Raw genomic sequence first — 23,189 nt, forward strand, 5'->3', positions numbered from 1 at the left:
GATAACTTCAACCAATGAGCAGTCTTTGGGTATCTTTGCTATTGTATTAAGTAATTTCCCAATGACGAGAGAAAATATGGAAGCCAATCTACCATGGCTGCCACTTATTTTGGGACGGCCATTCCTCGAATCTGAATAAGTGCATTCATTCTGAATTTTCTTATAAGTGAGCCTGCTCTATGGTAATCACCACACAAAACAGAAGCAAAATGTACAAGAGTCAAGACTTACCAGAAATTGCATTAGTTACTGACATGAGGGGTGAGTGAAGAGCAGGCGTCACACCCCAAACAGTATGGTAGCCAACGATTCCAGCAAGTCCAAAGGTGGTAACCATTTGCGTAAAAGCGGCATTAGGAGAAATGAGGCCCAGCCCTAAAACCGTTGTTAGGCCTAAACAGAAAGGCATCAAATCAAAAATGCATTTTTCTTTCAAATAAACCCAGATCATCAGCCCACACCCATACTCATTGACATTTTGACCTTGACAACAACAAGAACGGGAGCAGGAGCAGCCTTCTGAAATAGGGTTTTATAGGCATAACTTGCATTCTCTGCTTTTGCCAGAAAAGGGAGACCTGCCTGGGATAGAGTTCACTTTGCCAAGTTGCCTGTTCCAGAACACTTTGGCATCCAGGAACGGAAATGCCATATTCTGAGATGCTAAGTATTTTGTCTGAAGAAATCATCGAATGATAGAGCACCCAGAAGAGCGAAATGAAAAAAAACGGCACTAATTTCTCCATTGACTTCTTTTCTCGCTTCGTAAGAAAAGTTTCAATTGGAGCATCTGAAAATGGTTAAAATATGCAGCAGACCACACAGGATCTTCAGCATTACCTGATGAGAGAAACTGCGTTGACCTTCTCTGTCTGTTTTATCTTTTGCTGATGGTGGAAACCTGACCTAGCCAACCAACCAATTGTCTGTTTTCCAATTCTAAGTGAATAGTCTGGTTACTCAGGGGAAAGAAGCACTGGGATTGCGTAACTTACGACAACATGTTAAAGCTTTTTGGGGCCTGTAACCACAGCAAGCAGCGAGTTGCACATCTGAATGCCTGTCCGTTAAAATAGTCCCAGCACATCTCAGAAAGAAAGAAGAACTCGTCTCCTTAACATATTACTTTTCTATGCTCATCAATGTGTGGGCATTTTCCTCCCCATGGAGGAAACAGGAAAACGTACAGAGCTGCATATGCAGCCTGACAAATCCCAGTCTGAGGAAAACTTTAGTCCCCACGCCGTCCCCATAAAAAGGTAAAGGGACCCCTGACTATTAGGTCCAGTCGTGGCCGACTCTGGGGTTGCGGCTCTCATCTGGCTTTACTGGCCAAGGGAGCCGGCGTACAGCTTCCGGGTCATGTGGCCAGCATGACTAAGCTGCTTCTGGTGAACCAAAGCAGCGCACGGAAACGCCATTTGCCTTCCCGCCAGAGTGGTACCTATTTATCTACTTGCACTTTGACGTGCTTTCAAACTGCTAGGTTGGCAGGAGCAGGGACCGAGCAACGGGAGCTCACCCCCTTGCGGGGATTCGAACTGCCAACCTTCTGATCAGCAAGTCCTAGGCTCTGTGGTTTAACCTACAGCGGCACCCGCGTCCTTCCTATATATATATAGCAGCAAAACTCCACACTGCTGCCCACCCTAGCTGTTTAGTAAATGCACTCTGGGATTAAGGTGCCTGCCCTGTGCAACTTTTACATGAGCACTACATGTGTAAGTTGCTATCAGGAGGACCAGACCAAGAAATATTGCTGCCTTGTTGGGGACGGGGGGACAGCAAATGGCATCCTACAGTCAAGGTACATACTACCCAATCCCCTCTTCTCCTCCCTGGCACTAAAACAACTAATGATAATAATAATAAATAAATGAATAATTTGCAGCTGCTGCATGCCAACCAAAGTCAGCTGCCTGAAGCCGGCTGCTACACTCAGCTTAATGGTGAGGCTGGCACACATTAAAATCACGGAAAATCTGGGAAATTGCCCTCTGCTTTGGGCCTACAGGTGCAAATCCAGTGCAAATGTTATAACCAGTTTCTGATGTTACAGCTGTACCCACAGTTGGTAGAAAAGGCAGGTGCAAGGCTACTTTCCCCAACATGTGTAGTCAATGCAGTTTATACATTTTTTAAAAGATGAAATACCTGTCGTATAAACGCCTGCTGACGTCATGGTCTTTCTAAATGGCGAGATGGAAGCTTGTTTTTCTGCTTCTAGCTCCAGGACGGTTTTTTGCTTAGCTGGGGCAGCAGGTGGTACGGTTTTGGGCAAAGGCGCAGGAAATATTTTTTTCCCTTCCTGTAGCAGAGAAAAATTCTAATTAGGTTACAGTCATAATATAACGGGTGGGATCTCTGTTGCACAGGTAAGATAAAAGTAAAGGTAAAGGACCCCTGGATGGTTAAGTCCAGTCAAAGGCGACTATGGGGTTGCGGCGCTCATCTCGCTTTCAGGCCGAGAGAGCCGGCGTTTGTCCACAGACAGCTTTCTGGGTCATGTGGCCAGCAGGACTAAACCACTTCTGGCGCAATGGGACACTGTGACGGAAACCAGAGCGCACGGAAATGCCGTTTACCTTCTCACCACAGTGGTACCTATTTATCTACTTGCATTGGCGTGCTTTCAAACTGCTAAGTTGGCAGGAGCTGGGACAGAGCAACAGGAGATCACTCCATCGCGGGGATTTGAACCACCAACCTTCCGATCGGCAAGCCCAAGAGGCTCAGTGGTTTAGACCACAGCACCACCTGCGGCCCAAAGTGGTGCCCTACAGATGTTGTTGAACTACAACTCCCATCATCCTAGACCACTGGTGCTGCAGGCTGGGTCTGATGGGGGCTGTAGCCCAACCACACTTGGAGGGTTCAATATTGGCTGCTCTTGCAGGTGCAAAACCAGACTCATGCCTCAAGCAAAGAATCAGCAGTGACAACTCTTAAATTATCTTTATCTTGTGTTCCATTAAGTGCATTTGGATACTCCCCCTTTATTCTTTAAGAGTCTGGGTTTCACTGGGTTTCTGTATGCATTTGTTAAACTGTTAATTGAAGTATTTTGGGAAGGGGGAGGGGGAGGAGAATCTCACCTTCATTACCATAGTCCCTCTAATTACATGATCAATAGTCCCGTAATCAAAATCATCCTTTGGCTCAAAGTAGAAGTATTCTTTGTCGGGAGAAATAGCTTTTAATAACTTCAAGATGTTGTTTGAATAAAGGCTACTGGCCTGAGTTGCCATGCGACTTGGCAAGTCTGTGTAACCAATATGTACCACGCCCTGGGGGAGACGAAATAAACAAACATTATTATTTTCCCAAAAGTGTTTCTCATGCATTGTCTCGAAACTTTCCTCATGCAGTTTGCCCAGACCTGGAGCACCTTTCAGAACCAACAGCGAATTTATTTATTTATCTGCCACTTATATGCCCAAATGCCTTCTTGAATGGTTTAAATCAAACCTTGCACATGTCTGTGGGTTTTCTGACACTTCATTTTACAAGTTAAGTGGTTTCTCCTTTTTAAAACGAACGGCTTGTGTTGCTGCTTAGGGGAAAGGAAAGGCTTTACTTTTGACCGGGAGCCAATGACTGAACAAGCTGGGAGGCCATTCGGGGAATGAGCTATACAGTCATATGGTGCTTATTTCAAGAATGAAGAAGCAAAATGCATTTTAAAGGTTTGAAAACACCTCTTAGTTGCCCGATGCTATCATGGTTACAAGATGTACTTTGCAGATTAATTGCACTCCAATTAGTCCTGAGAAATTTGTAAGCAAATACATTTAGTGAGAAAATATCATAACTATCCCCTTGTCGTTGTTTCAAAAAGAAAAGAAATGAAAAAGAAAACCTGAACATTCTGATTCTAGGTTTTTTAAGGAGTGTGTGAGTTTTGACTTTAAGTGCATACTGAGTTCACAGCCTTTTATTCACTAGCAAAACACCAGTTATGTTGGGTACGGCACTGTGAAATAAATGCCCATACATTGTAGGCTGGGTACATACTTGTACTGCAAATCCCCCACCTGTGAAATACCTTGTTTGGTTTGAAAATCTGGATATTGATTGGTATTCTTTAGTCCTTTATGGTTCTGTCTGCCTGGTTTGGACTGGCAGCCAGACATGGAAGTAGGGAATGTATGCTTATTAATTATGGGTCACTGTGAATATGTGGTCCTCTGAAGAGTGTTGTAAACAAAAGTTGCCCTTTTCCCTTATGGGGTATCCAAGAGCCCATATAGAGTCCTTACATAGGTTCCCTATTGGTAGGAGAAGATAACAGAGGTCAAACAGAGAGTATTGAGAAGCAAAGCAGCTAGTAAGCTTGATCTTTATTGATCTGTTGCAGGAGAGGAGGAGAAACCCAGAACAATGGCACGCAAGGCCTTATAAAGACTTTTGAAATTGCCACCCTGTAGATCAAGACCACCCCCAGAAACATCATACATACATCACAGAAGGGGTGTAACCTAAGACCACCCCCCCAGATACATCATACCTACATCACAAAAAAGGCGGTCTAAACAGAAATTTGAATGTTGTTTTTCTCCTGTCTGGCAGGTTACTTGATTGGATTGCCTGGGGAGCCTGGCCAGTCTTTTGTAATGATAAATACTTAGTTCCTGGGCCAGGTCACAGGCTCACACCCTATTCATATCTTAAATGTGCCCTTAAGACAGGATTTGTGAGGAAAGAGACAATGGGGAGGTTTCCCACTTTGACCTTGCAGAGGAAACATTTGCTCAGTTTAGGAATCAAAATGGTTCCAGGTCGGTCTTCCTGTGCTGATCTATGTACGTGCTTGGTTGGTACACTTATAAACATTACCATATATCTAAGACCTCAAAATTCCTATCACAAGAGCAATGCGCTCTCATGGATAGGTTGTTTCCAATGCTAGTCCTACTCAGAGTAGACCTATTTAAATTAATGGACATGACTGACTCGGCCCTACTTCTTCAGTGGGTCTGCTCTGAGTGGGACTTACAGTGGTGCCTCGCAAGACGAAATTAATCCGTTCCGCGAGTCTCGTCTTGCGGTTTTTTCGTCTTGTGAAGCACGGCTATTAGCGGCTTAGCGGCTATTAGCGGCTTAGCAGCTTAGCGGCTATTAACGGCTTAGCGGCTTAGCGGCTTAGCAGCTATTAACGGCTTAGCGGCTTTAAGAAAAGGAAACAAACTCGCAAGAACTCACAAGACGTTTCGTCTTGCGAAGCAAGCCCATAGGGAAATTCGTCTTGCGGAACGACTCAAAAAACGGAAAACTCTTTCATCTTGCGCGTTTTTCGTCTTGCAAGGCATTCGTCTTGTGAGGTACCACTGTAGTTGGATACAACACCACTTTTAAAAAAGGGAGTCCTCATTAAAATCCATCAGCATTTTAGTGCACATTTCTTTTAAAACACACGTTTTATGCAATTTTGTCTAATATTTCTGAAGAGGAATTTTCCTTACTCTATCATATATTCTGCATGTTATTTTCATGCATTTTTATGCACAACTTATCCAAGCACATGCATTTTTTGTATACGCTGTTTGACTGGAGAACTGCACTGAAAAAAATCAGAAAAATGTGAATTTCAAAGGTTGGTTGTGTTTTAGTTTGTGCACTGTTTTGGAAAGGGGCAAATTAGGTAAGTGCACTTTTAAACTGAATCAAATTCCCCTGCCCTCATCCCTAGACACACCACTGAAGCCTTTGCTGCACTTAAGTCACTCATTCCATTGTTCACCTTGGCAAATATTACAGGGCTTTAGAACCAACAACGGACTCTATGTTCCTCCTCTATAATGAAGTCCTAGTGATTCCTAGCAGCTCTACACACCACTGGTAAAAGCTCTGGGAAGAGGTAAGTAAGAAATCACTAGAAGACCACTGCCTTTCCTAGGATGCTGGAGACAATATATTTACTTTATTTACACACACACACACACACACACACACACACACACACACAGTGGTGGAGCTTCATGCTCCAGCACCGGGGGGGGGGGCAGAGAGCAGGCGGGGCTGGCATGCATCTCGGGGGTGGGGGCGCCACCCAAGGGGTGTGGCGCGCGTCCTGTGGGGGTGGGGCACCCAGCGTGGGTGGGGGAGTAGCCGCAATGGAACCCCACCGGGATCGCGCTGCCGGGGGCGGTGCGCTTCCCCCGCACTCCTCTTCCTCCGCCAGTGTGTGTGTACGCGCACACACACACACATTTGCAAAAACAAAAACCCACCCACCACTTCTCCACCCAGTTTTTGGAGACTCTACAGTATAAGAAAAGCCATTTAGCCTTACTCTAATAGACAATGGAAGCATTTTTTAAGAACAAAAAAAGAGAGAAGATGCCCTTATAATATTCAAAATGTGATGGGGTGGAAAGTGAATGAATGAATAATAATGATAATAAAATTTTATTTATATCCTGCCCTCACCAGCCAAAGGCGGGCTCAGAGTGGCTAACAACAGTAAAATAATACCGCATTCTAAAATCAATTCATTATAAAATCATAAAGAATAAAGTCATATGCCATAGGGGTGGAGCCCCCATAAACCCCAGCCAGCATGGTCATGACTATCATCTTCCGAAGCAACTACTCTATTCCGAACTTCAAAATGGAAAGCGTAATGCTGGTGGTCAACAACAGAGTGTCAAAGACTCTCTCAAGGCAAATCTTTAAAAATGTAGTATAAACACCAACAACTGGGAAACACTGGCCTGCGAGCACTCCATCTGGAGAACAGCCTTTACCAAACCCTCACCGTGGTCAACTCCCACCTGGAAACCTGTGTCCCACTGTGGAAGGACGTATGGATCCAGAAATGGCTTCCACAGTCACTTATGCACTCACTGTTAAGACCATGTTCATGGAAGACAATCTTACTCGGCTACGAATGATCACCAAAAAAGAAGAGGTTCAAGGATAATGGAAGTTGGAGTCCAACAACACTGGGAGGGCCCCAGGTTCTCCACCCCATCATAAAATGCAAGCATGACAAGCAATGGGCAAGGGCCTGTAGTTCAGTGGTACATCGCCTGATTTGCATGTCAGAGGTGCCAGGATGAATCCCTGGCACTTCCAGTTAAAAGGATCTCAGCTGACTTCTGATCTTGGAGAGCAGCTGGCAGTTGAAGGAAACTGTACTGTGCTAGATGGATCAATATGACCAAAACAGTTTCAATGGGAAGGAAGAGGAAATTTTGCCCAGGGTCAACTTATTTCCTTGGAAGATCAGTAGCACAATTCTAGTTTTCCCTAGCTACATTATTGAAGGAGCAGGAACCTTGAAAGTATCTGATATGGTCAAGAAGATCTGGTCTTAGCCTGTATCTGGATGTGGGGCCACCTGAGAACCCAAGGTACAATGCTGTGGAAACCTTGGAAGAAGGGCAGGACCCATATGTAACAAAGCAAGGCATCTCATTAATCAAGAGGGGGACAAAGTGTCCCAAACAGGCCGTCTACAAACCTTGTGAATGTGAAGCTCTCCAGGTTGGGTGGTTTCCACATTGCCACCAGCCTCAGCTGCAAGATCAACAATCACGGAGCCATCCTTCATGGACTCCACCATATTCTTAGTAATCAGGGTAGGAGCTTTTTTACCTGTTGCAATTTGCAAGAAAAGAAACGAAGTATGGGAATTCTCATCAGTTTTAATACAGCGCATAGCATTTTTTTAAAAAGCCTGAGCAGGTACCAACAAAACCACATACAATAAAGCAATAATGGAATGATTTGGTTTGATACCATTTCTGCCTGTTCTTGCATTTTATGTGGGTGGAGTTAGTGTGAAGATCAAGGGTGGGCTCTGTACATTTGCACTTGGTTTCCAGGTCACAACTCGCATAACCCTCCTGTCTTGACCCTTAATAGTCTCACACATGCATGAAAAGAGGATTCATCTGTAGTTCTTGCAGCCTGAGCTTTTCCTGGTCCCATATTTTCCTCAGAAGTTTGCTAATGCACTTTATGCTGCTATGTTTTTATGGACCCTGGGTGAAAACCTAGAGGCTGAGAGGGAGGGTGTGTCAGAAGGAAAATGAATTGGTATTGATCTCTATATATTAGTAACTTTGTATAAATGTAACCTTTTTATACGTATGTAACTATGTATTTTTGTAAAATTTTTGTTTAAGTTGTCTGTTGTTTCGTTTTTCTGTACACCACTGAAATATATTTTTAATAAATGAAGCGGTATAGAAATTAAATAATCATCATCACCATCAATGTACCCTCCTCTGAGATATTTTGGTTGAGGGCAGGCTGAAACAAATGAATAATGATAATAATAAAACATGCATCATTTTTATTGTAAGGCCTAATACTGAAATATTAGGTGCAGGAATTTGGGACCTCTTCTATTGTTTTACCTAAGGCTTTGAAATGTCTTTTTCTGCTTGCTCTTTCCTCAGTGCCTCTTGTCCCTGTTGTCAGTTACCTGGGATAAATTACCTGGGTACCATGTACAGTAGTACCTTGGTTCTCAAACGCCTTGGTACTCAAACAACTTGGAACCCAAACACTGCAAACCTGGAAGTAAGTGTTCTGGTTTGCAAACCTTTTTCGGAAGCCGAACGTGCTCCATTTTGAGTGTTACGTTCCTGATTTGAGGTGCCACACTTCCGTTTTGAGTGTTATGCTGAGATCTGTCTGTTTTTGCTATTTATTTTGTGTTTTTGTTTTCGCAGCTCTTTCTTTCGTGACTGTGCGGAACCGAGTTCAGCTACTGATTGATTGATTGATTGCATGACTGCAATACATTGTTTATTGCTTTCATTTTATGGATCAATGGTCTCGTTAGATAGTAAAAATTCATGTTAAATTGCTGTTTTAGGGTTTTTTTAAAAAGTCCGGAACGGGTTAATCCATTTTGCATTATGGTTCTTTCTTTCTTTCTTTCTTTCTTTCTTTCTTTCTTTCTTTCTTTCTTTCTTTCTTTCTTTCTTTTTTAATAGATGAATTTTATTAGTATTTTCCACACAACAATACACAACACACAAAAATCAACATTCGAAAACTAAAAAAGACAACAAAAACAAAACAAAAAATTGCATTACTTTCTGTGGGAAAGCGCGCCTTGGTTTTGGAACGCTTTGGTTTTGGAACGGACTTCCGGAACGGATTAAGTCTGAGAACCAAGGTACCACTGTAATACACAAACACCCAAGTTCTTCATGCACAATCAGATGGAGTAGAAGCTATCTCGTATCACATGCCCACCCACCAGGTACAATGCAATTCACAAAGAATTCAGAGGAGGAATGTCTGGCATAGGAAGCTGTCTTATCTTGAGTCAGACCACTGGTCCATCTAGCTCAATATTGTGTGCACTGATGGACAGTGGCCCTTCAGGGTTTCAGGCAGGGAGTCCTTCTCAGTCCCCCATGGAGATGCAAAGGGTTGGACCAGGGACCTTCAGCGTCCAAACTGGGATGCTCTACATCTGAGCTACAGCCCCTCCTCTTGGCTGCCTCCTTGGTGACTGGATCAGGAGCACACTCTGCCAAGGGCATCTGGAATTGTTATAAAGTTGTACAGTACCTGGAATAAGGGCAGTGCTAATAACAATATCCACCTCTTTGCACTGTTTGGCAAATAAGGCCAATTCCGCCTCGATAAATTCCTTGGACATCTCTTTTGCATACCCTCCGACGCCTTCTCCCGCTTCAGCAATGCTCACTTCTAACGTTTCCGCGCCAAGAGATTTGAACTGCTCCAGAGCTGGAGGCCTGCAGGCAAATTGGGGAGAATTTCACAGGCGCTGCCAAGTCAGATCTTTTCCAAGCCACAGGTAGTTAACCTAATAGGGATGCAGGTGGTGCTGTGGATTAAACCACAGAGCCTAGGACTTGCCGATCAGAAGGTCGGCGGTTCGAATCCCCGCAAGGGGGTGAGCTCCCGTTGCTCGGTCCCTGCTCCTGCCAACCTAGCAGTTCGAAAGCACGCCAAAGTGCAAGTAGATAAATAGGTACCACTCCAGCGGGAAGGTAAAAGGCGTTTCCGTGCGCTGCTCTGGTTCGCCAGAAGCGGCTTAGTCATGCTGGCCACATGACCCGGAAGCTGTACGCCAGCTCCCTCGGCCAATAAAGGGAGATGAGCGCCGCAACCCCAGAGTCGGTCACGACTGGACCTAATGGTCAGGGGTCCCTTTACCTTTATTTAACCTAATATGCAGAGTGTCCATCAAGGAAGAACTCCAAAGTCCATATTTGGACAATACCAACCAAATGTGGTAAGCTGACAAGTTCTCTAGAACTCACACCCAGGGCCGTCTTAAGCATATCTGGCGTCATGGTGCAAAGATGCCTCCGGCGCCCCACTCCCCAATCTCTGAAGTTGTCCAAGCCTCTGCGGGGATCACTCTCCTCCCACGGAGGCTTGGGAAGGAAGCTGCATGCCCCCCAGCCATATGGTTGATGGGGCACAGCTGGTGGGCGTGCTGGAGGGAAAGGTGTGCTGGTCCCATGGGTTACCCGAGAGGCAAGGTCCAAGTCCGGTCCATGGTCAAAGGTGCAACATGGAGGCAGTCCGTAGTAGCTAAAGCTGGCTGCAGGGCAGGGAGTCGGGCAAAGTCAGGAACAGGCTTGCAAGCAGGGAGCCAGGGCGGGTCAGGAGCTCAGGCAGGAAAGCAGGACAGGGTTCAGGCAGGAACTAGCGACCAACAATGTTGCTCCCGCAACTTGGGACTGGGGCTGGCCGGCTTTCATCTGCCCCAAGGCATAGGGCGGCCCCGATCCTCTGGTGACTCGCCTCCCCTGGCCTGGAGGCGAGCACTCCTCCTGCTGGAACTTAGTTCCCTCCGCCTCTCTGCCTTGAGCCTCTGCAGCTCAGGAGAGGCTGGAGGGTTACCGGACCCAGAGGCAACCTCAGCTTCCTCTGATGGGGCTGAGAGTGGAGCACCTGCAGGCAATGGGTCCTCCATCACCTCAGGAGCCAGAGCAGACTCAGCTGATGCCTGCACCTGAGGATCCAGCACAGGTGAGGACCCTTCAGGCTCATGCCCCAGCCACGGCTCAGCTGGTTCTGGAGGCGGGGAATCCTGTGCAGGCTGGGATCCCTCAGGTTCAGCATCCAAATCTGAATCCCAGGCCATCACAGAAAGGGAAGGCCGCCGGCAAAGCCGTGCAGCTCCCCCACTCACTGGGGCGCCCCCGAGAGGCGGACGCCCTGACACAACGCGCCAGTAAACCCACTGGGAAAGACGGCTCTGCTCACACCCTGCTTTGTGTAACAACTTGCCAGATGAAGAGTTCTGGAAGATCTCAAAAGCTTGCCACATTTTTGCAACCCAACCGTGGATTTCAGAGTTTCATCTTTGCTTTTTATTAAATCAAGCTCAGTTACTGGTTTATTTGCAAAGAGGTGTAGGTACACTGGTAAGACCATAGGCTGCAAGCAGGAAAGGAATATGTGCACACCGTAAGCAATCTTTAAAGACCCTGCGTTTCTGTAAGAATCACAACAGCTTACGGTCTGAGGATTTGAGTTACTATAACACCGGTCCTGAAAGACCTACATTGGCTCCCAGTACGTTTCTGAGCACAATTCAAAGTGTTGGTGCTGACTTTTAAAGCCCTAAACAGCCTCGGCCGAGTAGACCTAAAGGAGTGTCTCCACCACCATCGTTCAGCCCGGACACTGAGGGCCTTCTGGTGATTCCCTCGCTGCGAGAAGCCAAGTTAAACCAGGCAGAGGGCCTTCTCGGCAGTGGCACCTGCCCTGTGGAACACCCTCCCACCAGATGTTAAGGCAATAAGCAACTATCTGATTTTTAGAAGACATCTGAAGGCAGCCCTTTTTAGGGAAGTTTTCAATGTCTGATGTTTTATTGTGTTTTTAACATTCTGTTGGGAGCTGTCCAGAGTGGCTGGGGAAACCCAGCCAGATGGGCGGCGTATAAATAGCAATTATTATTATTATTATTATTATTATTATTATTATTATTATTATTATTATTATTACTATACCTGGTATCAAATCCCCTAACAATGGCTCCCATGGATTTAGCTGCTCCGGCTGCAGCTAAGCCAGCTACACCACCACCAATGATTAATATCTAGAAAGGAAAACGACAGCAATAAATAGCAACAAAGATGCACTATTGGAACAAAGCACACATCACTTAAGCAGGATAAAATGGTTTAGAATAAAGGAAGAAAGTGATGGCCCAAATCTTCCTCTATGGAATATTTGGAAATGAGACCATGAGCAAACATACTGTCTGCTTATTAGTCTCAAGCCTCACTGCAAACTTTTACAAGACAGGAAACCATGGCGTGATAACTAATCCAGGATTGGCATCAAAGTTCAGCATGGTTGGGTTAGGGTCAAGGGTCCACACTCCACAAGGGGGCCCATTGACAAGGGCCCCCCTGTAGCTGCTTCTCCTCTTCACCACTGCAACCTGCTTGTTCACTTGCCTTTTGCTCTGGCTTAGGCAACAGTGGTGGTGCAACCATAGATGCTTGCCAGCTCGCTCATTGGCCTAGCAAGAAAGCAGGTAGGGTTGGAAGGATCTGTCAATTACGGTCCTCTCAATTTCTCATTAAATTGATTCCAGTTACAGATAGGTAGCCGTGTTGTTCTGCCATATGGGAGATTGGCAGATAGGCTCATCTCAGCTATCTGCCAATCTCCCATTCCCACCACACTTCTGAGTAATACCCCTCCCCACCTTCTCACTATATAGAAGGGTCTGGCAACTTCTGTTTCAGTGTATCTGAAGAAGTGTCCATGCACACGAAAGCTCATACCAAGAACTAACTTAGTTGGTCTTTAAGGTGCTACTGGAAGGAATTTTTTTATTTTCATTAAATTGAGCTATCCACATTTCTGCAGCGATTTGTAATTTTTTATTTTCAAACCCTCATGAAAATTCATCAAGGGAACACCTCAAACAGGAAATTTGTAGGATACAAACTCCTATAAAATTTATTAGATATGCAATCATAAACGAAAGTCAAGAAATCACTGGCTGTTAAACAAAGGAGCAAGATCAGAACTGTTGTAATTGGATTAATCAAAATTATGGAAGGAGAAAGAAATAAGAACTTTGACCCTGAAATCTGGCACACAGGAAGTCACCTAAAATTGTTTAATTTGGTATTGGAATAATTGGCTTTTTAAATTGTATTGTAATTTGGTATTGTGATAATGTGGCTTTTATTGGATTATTGCAATTTAAAATTAATAAATAATATTATATATATATAAATAAAATTCACCAAGAGAATGCCTCACTGAGGTAGGTGGAGACCTCCAGGTATCCCACCTGAGGGAAGGCAAAGCCAAGCCTATGCTGTTGGAGCCGCTCCAAATCTAGGGGCTGCACGCGTCCACGCAAAGGGCGCCCCCCGTTTTAAGCGGGGAGCGGTCATTCTTTGTACATAGTTTTGACGAATGTACCTATTTTTGCAAGCAATTCCCCCCACAATTTAATGCATTTTTGTATGTTATTTCACCAACACGTTCATTTTGATGCACGCTTTCCCCTAATATAGGCATTATTGTCAACAGTGCCTGGTTGATGAACTGCATCACAAAATTCACATGAGTGTGGGTTTCAAAGGGTGGCCATGGTTCCTTTCTCAAATTGTTTGGGGAGGTGAGTTTCATAGATTTGCCTTTAAATGCAAACTGAATTGAATTGAGGTTGAGCGTTTTCAGGTTGCGTTCCCACAGCAACCAAGAAGTACCGGAAAGGGTTATTTCTGGGCAAAATGACGTCACACGCATGCACAGAAGCAGTGAATTGTGACCCGCAAACACGCAGACGTGGGTTGTGTTCTGCTCAGGTTGCGAACGGGGCTCTGGAACGGATCCCGTTCACAACCAGAGGTACCACTGTACTGTTTGCACCTTTGCCGGAGGAACTTTTCCAGCTGCGGTAATTTGCCCGGTAAAAAATCTTCCAAAATGATTGGCTGCCAGGACTACAGCCTTGTACCTAGAGAGAAAGAAAGAGAGAGAGAGAGAGAGAGAGAGAGAGAGAGAGAGAGAGAGAGAGAGAAGAAAGAAAATGGTGAAAATATTTCTTGGCTCTTCAGTAGGCTTTGTGAATAAATTGCAACAGACTTAACAAATATACAGAAAGCAACCAAAAGGAGAATTAATAAAAGCCACCCAAGAAAACAAACAACTGCTCGAGAGCATCTCCAAGATATAAATTGTCTAAGTGAAAAAATACATTTGACTGTCATAACAAATTATATCAGTGCTGGTTACATGCTTTCAAGCGCCCAACAAAGGAATATTGCTGAGGAGGGAACCATGAATACTTTGGGAGAGGCACCTGGTGGAGAGTGAAATGTTTTATTATCACCCCATATCAGGGCCGGATTTAGGTTTGATGAGGCCTTAAGCTACTGAAGGTAATGGGGCCCTTTATATGTCCAGCTGTCCTTTGTCAACAACAAATTGTCACTGTTTTTTGTGTTGAATATACGCTATATGGTAATTTATACCTCAGGTCTGTACCTTGGGTTACAGACACTTCAGGTTACAGACACTTCAAGTTACAGACTCCGCTAACCCAGAAATAGTACCTCAGGTTAAGAACTTTGCTTCAGGATGAGAACAGAAATCACGCAATGGCAGCGCAGCGGCAGCAGCGGGAGGCCCCATTACCTAAAGTGGTACCTCAGGTTAAGAACAGTTTCAGGTTAAGAGCGGACCTCCAGAACGAATTAAGTTCTTAACTCGAGGTACCACTGTACAGTAAATGGACAAAAGTACAAAGATTCACGAAATGTTTAGGGGTATGCGTACCCCTGCGTCCCCCCCAGAAAAAAGCACCAGGCATGTCTAAGGTTCATTAGGGGTGCATAACTTCCAAAGAATTGGAGCTATTCTGGGTTCACTCTAGTTCTCTGAAGAAGAAAACAAGAGGTTTAGATTATTTCTTCCTTTTTAAAGCAATGGGGTTTTGTTTTGTTTTTGCAGGGGGGGTTCATTTTGAAAGCATGTTAAGGAAATCCACATCCGTGGATGCTACCCAACCTAATGCTTCCAACATAAACGTTCCTTGGAAAGTCGCAGCAATGTTTGCCTTATTTTTCACTTCACGCAGGGTTTACATTATCGCTGATTAACAAGGGAATCCCTCTGTTGTACATGTAAAGAGGAATAATTGCATCCATGCCTGCATTCACTCTGCCTACAAGATGATCCAACAGGAGGTCGACTCACAGACAGCTGTCAGAGCACACAGGGACCCCTCGAAATCTTGTGCATACTCGATCTCCCTTGGTTGTGTGCTAGCCCAGGGGTCACCAATCCGCGGCTCCGGAGCCGCATGTGGCTCTTTTACACCTTTGCCGCGGCTCCGGGGCGGATACTAGCGAGGGGAGGAGGCGCATTGTGCGCCCCGACACTCCCCACTGTGACGGGCGCTGTACTGGCTGTGACATCGCATGGGGGCGGTGCGTGCGTTAGTCACGCACCGTCCCGACATCACCTTCCCGCCCGCCCGCCCGCTACATTGTAAGGGGCATGTACGCTGGTCACTGCATTGAAAGGGGGCATGTACGCTGGTCACTGTTTTGAAGGGGAGTGAAGAACACACACACACACAAAGGTAACTTGTTAATTTAACGTTTATTTCTATGAGGAGGAGTAATTCTGAGGGGTCAAACAAAGAAATAATAAAAAAGTGACAAAAAAGTTATTTTTATAATGACGAGTTTTGCGGCTCCCAGTTTTTTTTTCTTCGGAATCGGGTCCAAGTGGCTCTTTTTGTCTTAAAGGTTGCAGACACCTGTGCTAGCCTCATTGACCCCAAATTAGGATTGTTGGGCTACTGAAACTGAGGTGCTAGCAGGGAGGCCTGCATGTTTTATGCCATACAACACCATAGCCATTTTGCAGGTCAAAGGAGCTACTGGTATTATCTCACCTGCACTGTGGTGCTACCACTGAAGATCGAAGGAGGATGGAACAGATAAAGAGGACTCCAGCACACAAATGTTGATGTGTCAATACATCTGTATTTAAGGAAGAGGTGCAGAATTGACTCTGTCCAGCAGGCTGCCATCTTTAGTTATGTCAATAGCAGCGAAAGGGATGCTTGAGCAGCCTCAAGACTGCAGGGCTTGGGAAGGGAAACTTAACGCTTTCTCTCTCATTTCACCCCTCAGAAGCTACCAGTTGCATTTCAAGCATCCCATTGATGCTAAGAGTTTTCCTTGAAATGCAATTCACTTCTTTTGATAGACTATTTTGCAGGGGACTACATCCGTGTTAAGTTCTTATTTAAGATACAGTGGTACCTCAGGTTACATACACTTCAAGTTACATACGCTTCAGGTTACAGACTCCGCTAACCCAGAAATATTACCTCGGGTTAAGAACTTTGCTTCAGGATGAGAACAGAAATCGTGCGGCAGTGGCGCAGCGGCAGCAGCAGGAGGCCCCACTAGCTAAAGTGGTGCTTCAGGTTAAGAACAGTTTCAGGTTAAGAACAGACCTCCAGAACGAATTAAGTATTTAACCCGAGCTATCACTGTATCGGGTTATTCATTTTGTAAGACCAGAGCAAGAGGCTGTTTGTTGATGAACAGGTTAACATACAACTGGACAGGAAAATGAAAGCAACCACTAGGAAAAGCTAAACCAGCCCATAATAACTTTGGGGAGAGCCTTCTCAGTGGCAACTCCCAGACTTTAGAATTCCCTCCCTAGAAAGCTAGACTGGCTCTCTCCTTTCTTGTTCCGACAGGCGTTTGGGAACTGACTGCTTTTAACAAAAGGGCTGGTGCCACACTGTTTTCATTGTAATTATTGGTATGCTTTTAATATATGTTCTATATGTATATTGTTTTAATTCTGTCAGTGTTTGATTGTTTTTAATTATTGTATTGTTTTTTCCTGTTTTTTCTCTGCAGTTCTTCTTTTTCTCTGTAAGTTTCCTTGAACCCCATCAGGGAAAAGGGTGGGTATTAATAAATATATCATAATAACAGCAATAATAACTGGCCACAGTGTATAACTCTTATCATTACCCATTACTACAGTCAGGAAGAGAAGGAGTTAACCTTTTCCTCTCCTCTTCTCAGATTCTGAGGCTACAGAGGCTTTTCTTTGGGCAGCTATTTGCACGACAAAAAACCATGCAGGTTATTGGCATTCATACGATTCCTGTCACGTCTAGTTTGGACTCTTTTTTGCCCTTCTTGGGTGTTTTGTGCAAAGGAGGACAGCATGCAGCCCTGTTCAAGCAATCTTTGGGCTTGGCAAATGGCAAAAGTTGCCATCTTATGCCAGAAAAGGAACATCAAAAGAGCTGCCCCCGCGGCATGTCGAGCGCCATCATTGCTTTCCAGAAAACCATTGTATAAGCAATACATTGAATATATCAAGGCACTGTTTTCTCAGGAGATTGCATCCAGGTAAGCAGTTCCAGAATATGCTACTGACACCTAATTTGTCTTCTAGAAGTGCTCAAAAACAAAGCTGTTCTGGAACCAATTGCAGAAACAGCTGCAGCCCCAGAAATATGTGGCAACCCTTACTCTGCTATTAACACAACAAAAGCAGAGCCTGTGAAAGAACAGGCTGATAAACTTCAGCTGATAAACTTGAAAGTCAATCCAAATTGCCTCCAGATCAGATTTTACATCCAAGGTGTTTTTGAATGACCGGGTAGTAGCAGCGACTCAGTCCTAGCCACATTAATTCAGAAGCAAGTCCCATATTTCCAACTAAGTATGCTTGAGTTTGAAGCCCTTCATATCACATTGACTGTACTATGAGCCAAAACCTTTGGGGCCAGTCATTGCCATTCAGGAATAAACACATTTTGAATCAATTCACGTTTGGAACTGATTTCAAAGCTGCTGGAATTTTCTCTTTCTTTCAACCCAACAAACTGGTTTAAATGCTACACCAATTATGTACACATGCTGCATCTTGAAATGGTTCAGAATTAAAGCCACTTCATCTCACTCAGACTCATTTTGGTCAAGACACCAAGCCAGACTTGCCATTGCTGTATTCAGAGAAAACTCTTGCGTCTTTTAAGAGCCGTGCATCTGGGAGATGTTAAGTCAGGTGTAATCTCTCCAGCTACAGGGCTATTACACACTCTTTACGCTGTGGTTTAAATCTGACAACACTATTTTTCCAGGCTGTTTTCCTAAACACTTACTTGCTTCCTAAGTGCTGGCATCTAATAACATCCCACATACTTTCCTTCTGCCCAAATGAGGTGTCATAAATGGCCACTGAAGAGGCCCAAAATTATAATGTCTCCCAGAACAGAAGACAGAGAGGTTAAGTGTCATTAGCATCCCCACACAACACACTTAATATCTCCTAGAAGATTCTACACATCTTCTCTATATTCACGTATAATAGGGCATGTTGGACCTGCAACACACAGTTGCTGTATATTCTCCCCATCTAAGACAGGAGTCCTCAAACTTTCTATCACCAGGGTCAATTTGAGAAGGCTGATCATTACTGAAGGCCCACAGTCACCAAACAGTGCTCGATAGAAGCCGAGTTTGTCGTAATCAACTAGCAGCTACAGACTTTACTTTCTACTGATACCTAATTCATCTTTGGAATTTGCTAAATTGTTTGCCATAGTACGTAGCTCATACGTAGCTGTGATGAGACCCTTATCCTCCTCATAGAGCTGCAATTCCCAAAGCTCCCTCGGAAGAGAGATTGACTGGTAAACCAGTCTGGAGAATTGTAGCTCTGTGAGGGCAGAACAAATGCAATGTCTTTTGGTGCCCCAAGCTACGGGTTCTTCCTATGACAAAAGCCTCCCCCCAGAGACAGGGTTTCCCCACCTTATGATTTAGGCTGATCTAGGCTCTTCTGGGGACACGGGTGGCGCTGTGGGTTAAACCACAGAGCCTAGGACTTGCCGATCAGAAGGACGGCGGTTCAAATCCCCGTGACGGGGTGAGCTCCCATTGCTCGGTCCCTGCTCCTGCCAACCTAGCAGTTCGAAAGCACATCAAAGTGCAAGCAGATAAATAGGTACCGTTCTGGCGGGAAGGTAAATGGCGTTTCTGTGTGCTGCTCTGGTTCGCCAGAAACGGCTTAGTTATGCTGGCCACATGACCCGGAAGCTGTACGCTGGCTCCCTTGGCCAATAAAGTGAGATGAGCGCTGCAACTCCAGAGTTGGCCACGACTGGACCTAATGGTCAGGGGTCCCTTTACCTTTACCAAGGCTCTTCTGAGCATGCTGACTGTCCTTCTGGCACTAAAGTCAGAGAGGCTGCAAAGATTTGTAGTGGGGCTGAGGCTGGAATTGATTAATCTGAAATGGTAGCCCCGGTCCTTCACTATTGCAAAACTGGCTGCAATTGAGAACTGTCCAAGTAGGATAAGTGTAAGAAGCAATGCCATATATGACACAGCTGAACCAGAAAATTCAGCCCTACAAAAAATAGCATTGGTAGAGAGAATATTGTGGATCCTCACCCTGCAATGTTGGCCATTGAACTTAAGGCATCATATCCTTGAGCGATAGTGACTCGAGGAACTTGGTCCATTGCCAAGACGGTGGCCTTGCGCTGAGCAAGTTTATCCAGCAGATCTGGGTTCTGAGCCGGATAGATGAAGCTGACAAGTGTCGCCTTCTCCTTCAGTAGGGCTGTCTCATGAACTCCCAACGCTTCATTAAAGACTGGAGCTCTGACCTGAAAGAAAAGAAATGCTTTGTTTAATCCAAAATATTAATCCAAAATATATTTCCATGTACCTAAATTAAACACCCTCCAGAACACCTTCTCCAACACAGTGTCTGTTATGTATTCAGTGGTTTGTGTTTGCCTGAGCTTGAGTCTGGACTAAGGATTCTGAGCCCTTGTGTTCTGATTCGATGCATGATATCCAATCACAGAGCATTTCAGGATTTGGGCCTCTGCCATTGGCCCTTAAACTCTGAGTTGTGATTCGCAGCTTGGAAGTTTAGACAGCCAATCATGCTGGGAGTGGCCCTGGCCTTCAGAAATGTATATAAGCAGTTGCCTTGCCCCTGTTTTCCAGTTCTGTTAGTTCAATAAAGGTTCTTGCTGTTTTCACTGTGTCTTGCCTCGTTGGAACCCACCTACACTTCAGTGTCTTCCAGATGTTTTGGGCTACAAGTTTCATAAGGCTCGGCCAACTCAGCTGTGCTGACTAAGATTGATGGGAGTCATAGTCCAATACATCAGGAGGGAACCAAGCTGGTGAAGGCTGACTTATAGAATGCCACCTCTTCAATCAAATCCCTCCCCCAAACTCACCTTTTCCATGAAGCCTGTAACCCTTTAGTTCCTATCCCACAACAACTGAAACAAATCATATTCACCCCTTTCCATTTCTCTCCTTGTCTTCCCCTGTGCTGAAATGAAGATTGTAAGCTTCTTGGGCGAAGGCTATGTCTTTTTATACGATCTGAAGAGAAACCAGAGTATATGCTGGTCTTATGGTAGTCTGCAACCCAAATAAAGTTTGATGCTGATACTAATACACTGTCTTTTTGTTGACTTCTGCAAAGTGTCATGAAAATGTATTGGGCAAGGATGATGATGTTCAATTGCAGACCTACTGGACTTAACTCATCTCTGTTCAAGTTGAAACACTTTTGGGGTGTCCTGGTTTTTACTTTTTGAAATATAAAATATGGCAACCCACAGAGCCTAGGGCTTGCTGATCAGAAGGTCGGCGGTTCGAATCCCCGCAACAAGGTGAGCTCCTGTTGCTTGGCCCCTGCTCCTGCTAACCTAGCAGTTCGAAAGCACGTCAAAGTGCAAGTAGATAAATAGGTACCGCTCCGGCGGGAAGGTAAACAGTGTTTCCGTGTGCTGCTCTGGTTTGCCAGAAGTGGCTTAGTCATGCTGGCCACATGACCCGGAAGCTGTACGACAGCTCCCTCGGCCAATAAAGCGAGATGAGCGCCACAACCCCAGAGTTGGTCACGACTGGACCTAATGGTCAGGGGTCCCTTTACCTTTACTAGTGAAGCAGGATTAAGGACATAGGTTATGACAATGGCTCCCAACAAAAGTGCATTGATTGTAAATGTGAATTCAGTCAAAGATGATATTTGTATGTTTCCTTCTTTACTCTTATTACACCTGCATTCTACACCCCCTCCCCACATTGATGACTTATAGCAAGCAGCTTCAAGGGGTGTTGGTCCTCTAAACAGTGAGTAAACAAAGGGTGCCTTCTAGACTGTCACTGTTTCGAAGGAGAGTTTCAAGCGCATGATGGAAGTTTCTGTTTGTTCAATGAACATTCAATTAAAGTGAATTAAAGCACACCCTAAAGTGAATTGTAGCACACCCTAGTGCCACAAATCCACTTTTTAAAAAAGAAGAAGAAGAGTTTGGATTTGATATCCCGCCTTTCACTCCCCTTCAGGAGTCTCAAAGTGGCTAACATTCTCCTTTCCCTTCCTCCTCCACAACAAACACTCTGTGAGGTGAGTGAGGCTGAGAGACTTCAAAGAAGTGTGACTGGCCCAAGGTCACCCAGCAGCTGCATGTGGAGGAGCGGAGATGCGAACCCGGTTCCCCAGATTATGAGACTACCGCTCTTAACCACTACACCACACTGGCTCTCAAGGACTTGTTATAGCTAGTGACAGGGAAATTTCAGTGTAAGATGAAGAAGTTATTAATGGGAAGCCATAACCACACTATGGGCAAATTTGTATAACCACCCTGTAAACATATCAGAAAGAATGCTCAAGAAAAACTGGACATCTATAGAAGCTGTGATATATTGCTCAGGAAGGCAGGAGAAGAGAAGAGGAAAGCAAGTCTTCAGCCACCAGTTAGGTCTATGACTCATCCAGAAAGTATAGCCAGAGACATTTTGGCAAATTAAAAAAATTCACCTGGACAGAAATTTTACCCCTGAAGAAGAGGACGTGTCCTGGAAAAAGAGGACACATGGCAACCTTAGGGTGCATTGAATAAGGTTGCCCAAGAGATATAGGCTTGGAGATGGCTAGATGAAGCTGCCATATCATACTCTCACAAATGTAAGTCTATACATTTTACTAGCAAACTTGCCTTTAACACAAGATCTGATTCAAACACCGTTTTCAAGTCCCCAATTTTTGCTCCAGCATCTTTGTATAGATCATCGGAGAACTTTGCTTCTTCACCAGCTCCATGTTCCACTTGCACATTAAAGCCTTGCTTCACTAAAGCTTGGACGCCAGCAGGAGAAAGAGCTACTCTCTTCTCGTTTTTGTATATTTCCTTGGGCACGCCAACAATAAGATCCTTGTAGCGAATTCCTGAATAAAAGAAACATAGAAACACAACAGACATAAAAGGAAAGTTAAAGGCCCAGAATCAACATTCTTTGACCACCAACAGAAGGAAGGGCTGTTGTGCTAGTAGTGTAAGGGGCTGTTGTGTGCTAGTGAGAATAATAGTGGTGCAATAGGAAATCCAATGCAACAGATATACTAATGGAACCAAAATGCCTACAGGAAGCCCCAAAGCAGGACACAAACACTCTCCCATCCTGCAGTTTCAAGCAAACAATATTCAGAAACACACTGCCTTAGAAGCATACTACGACACCTCAGAGGTGAGGTACCCAAAAGAGAGTCTTAATGGAGGATCTCAGTGACCAGAGAAATATCTGAGAAGATGGTAAATATCAGGGTCCGGAGTTGTTTATGAATTCAGATGTTGAAACTAGCACTTTGTACTGAGCCAGAAGCTAACTAGAAGGCAATCCAGATGTTTCAAAATAGATATGATTACTTCATACAACAGTTAAACGATGGAATCCAGTACCACAATATGAAGTAGTGTCCACTCACGTAGATGTTCCTCCAATTCGTGGAGGATAAGGCTATCAATGATTGCTGCTTACGATGGCTTTGTGTTTCTTCAAGCATCAGAAACACTAAGTCTCTGAATACCAGCTGTATGGAAGCACAAGTGAGAGAGTGCTATTGCAACCATGTTCTGCTTGTGGCCTTCATGTCAGCGTTGTCATGGCTTAAAATTTGCTGCAAAAGGAACTGAGTCAGTGGCCTACAATGAATCGGCAAAGCCTGCATGACTCTTGCAACCTTTCACCTACATATGTCTGCACAGTGGTACCTCGGGTTAAGTACTTAATTTGTTCCGGTGATCCATTCTTAACCTGAAACTGTTCTTAACCTGAAGCACCACTTTAGCTAATGGGGCCCCCTGCTGCTGCCGCGCCGCTGGAGCACAA

General features: G+C 44.8%; 1 protein-coding gene across 1 annotated transcript in view; it reads right to left on the reverse strand.

Annotated features, from left to right (window-relative positions):
- The window catches only part of LOC308573249 (NAD(P) transhydrogenase, mitochondrial-like), an 81,343-nt gene that overhangs the window by 42,482 nt on the left and 15,672 nt on the right, over positions 1–23,189 (reverse strand). Inside the window, exons 3-11 of the mRNA XM_081170010.1 lie at positions 22,019–22,248; positions 19,434–19,651; positions 13,855–13,942; positions 11,964–12,052; positions 9,538–9,725; positions 7,466–7,599; positions 3,096–3,287; positions 2,155–2,308; positions 232–393 (exon numbers count right to left, since the gene is read on the reverse strand). Of these exons, the coding sequence (XP_081026136.1) occupies positions 232–393; positions 2,155–2,308; positions 3,096–3,287; positions 7,466–7,599; positions 9,538–9,725; positions 11,964–12,052; positions 13,855–13,942; positions 19,434–19,651; positions 22,019–22,248 (1,455 nt within the window). The remainder of the gene's footprint in view (positions 1–231; positions 394–2,154; positions 2,309–3,095; positions 3,288–7,465; positions 7,600–9,537; positions 9,726–11,963; positions 12,053–13,854; positions 13,943–19,433; positions 19,652–22,018; positions 22,249–23,189) is intronic.

The sequence above is a fragment of the Podarcis bocagei genome, assembly GCF_964188305.1.
Source record: "Podarcis bocagei genome assembly, chromosome: 14".
NCBI classification, from domain to species: domain Eukaryota; kingdom Metazoa; phylum Chordata; class Lepidosauria; order Squamata; family Lacertidae; genus Podarcis; species Podarcis bocagei.